This window comes from Haliaeetus leucocephalus, unplaced genomic scaffold (genome assembly GCF_000737465.1).
Source record: "Haliaeetus leucocephalus isolate CR32 unplaced genomic scaffold, Haliaeetus_leucocephalus-4.0 Scaffold373, whole genome shotgun sequence".
NCBI lineage: Eukaryota > Metazoa > Chordata > Aves > Accipitriformes > Accipitridae > Haliaeetus > Haliaeetus leucocephalus.
Window position 1 is genome coordinate 7949786 of NW_010972809.1, and position 466 is coordinate 7950251.

General features: G+C 76.4%; 1 protein-coding gene across 3 annotated transcripts in view; it reads left to right on the forward strand.

Moving 5' to 3' along the window:
- The first annotated feature begins 208 nt into the window (after window positions 1-208).
- ECI2 (enoyl-CoA delta isomerase 2) overlaps window positions 209-466 on the forward strand; it is a 33803-nt gene continuing 33545 nt past the window's right edge. Inside the window, exon 1 of one of the 3 annotated variants that reach the window (XM_010573271.1) lies at window positions 209-291. Coding sequence is in view for 1 of the 3 variants with exons in the window: in XM_010573270.1 (XP_010571572.1) it covers window positions 230-291 (62 nt within the window). In the remaining 2 variants the exon portion in view is untranslated. The remainder of the gene's footprint in view (window positions 292-466) is intronic. The other 2 variants (XM_010573272.1, XM_010573270.1) reach the window with 2 other exon arrangements.

The following is a 466-nucleotide window of genomic DNA, read 5'->3' on the forward strand; positions in this document are numbered from 1 at the left end:
CAAGCCCGCCCCGGCCCCGCCGCTGCCCCTCAGCGGCTCCCGGCGAAGCCAAGCCCGCCCTCCCCGCGGCGCTGGAGGCGATGACCTCCCCGGGGAGGGAGTGGGCGGCTGCCATCTCCTCAGCCGAGGGCGCCGTGGACCCGGCGGGGCGGGGTTTAGCCGCCGCCGCCGCCGCCTCCTCCTCCTCCTCCTCCTCCTCCTCCTTCTCCTTGTCCTCCCTCCCCCCGTCATGGCGGCCCCGGCCCTGACCTTCGTCCGGAGGTTGTGCTGGCGGCCGCTCTGCGAAATAAGGTGAGCCCCGATCGTCCCCGTGGCGGGCTGGCGCCGTCCTGCCCCGGGCAGGGACCGCTCCGCTGAGCCGCTCTCTCCCCGCCGCGCTCCCGGGGTGAGTGGTCAAGCAGCGGGCGCGGGTGGCCTTCCCCCCACCGCCGTCCTACCTCCTCCGCGGCTGCCCCCTCACAGGGGT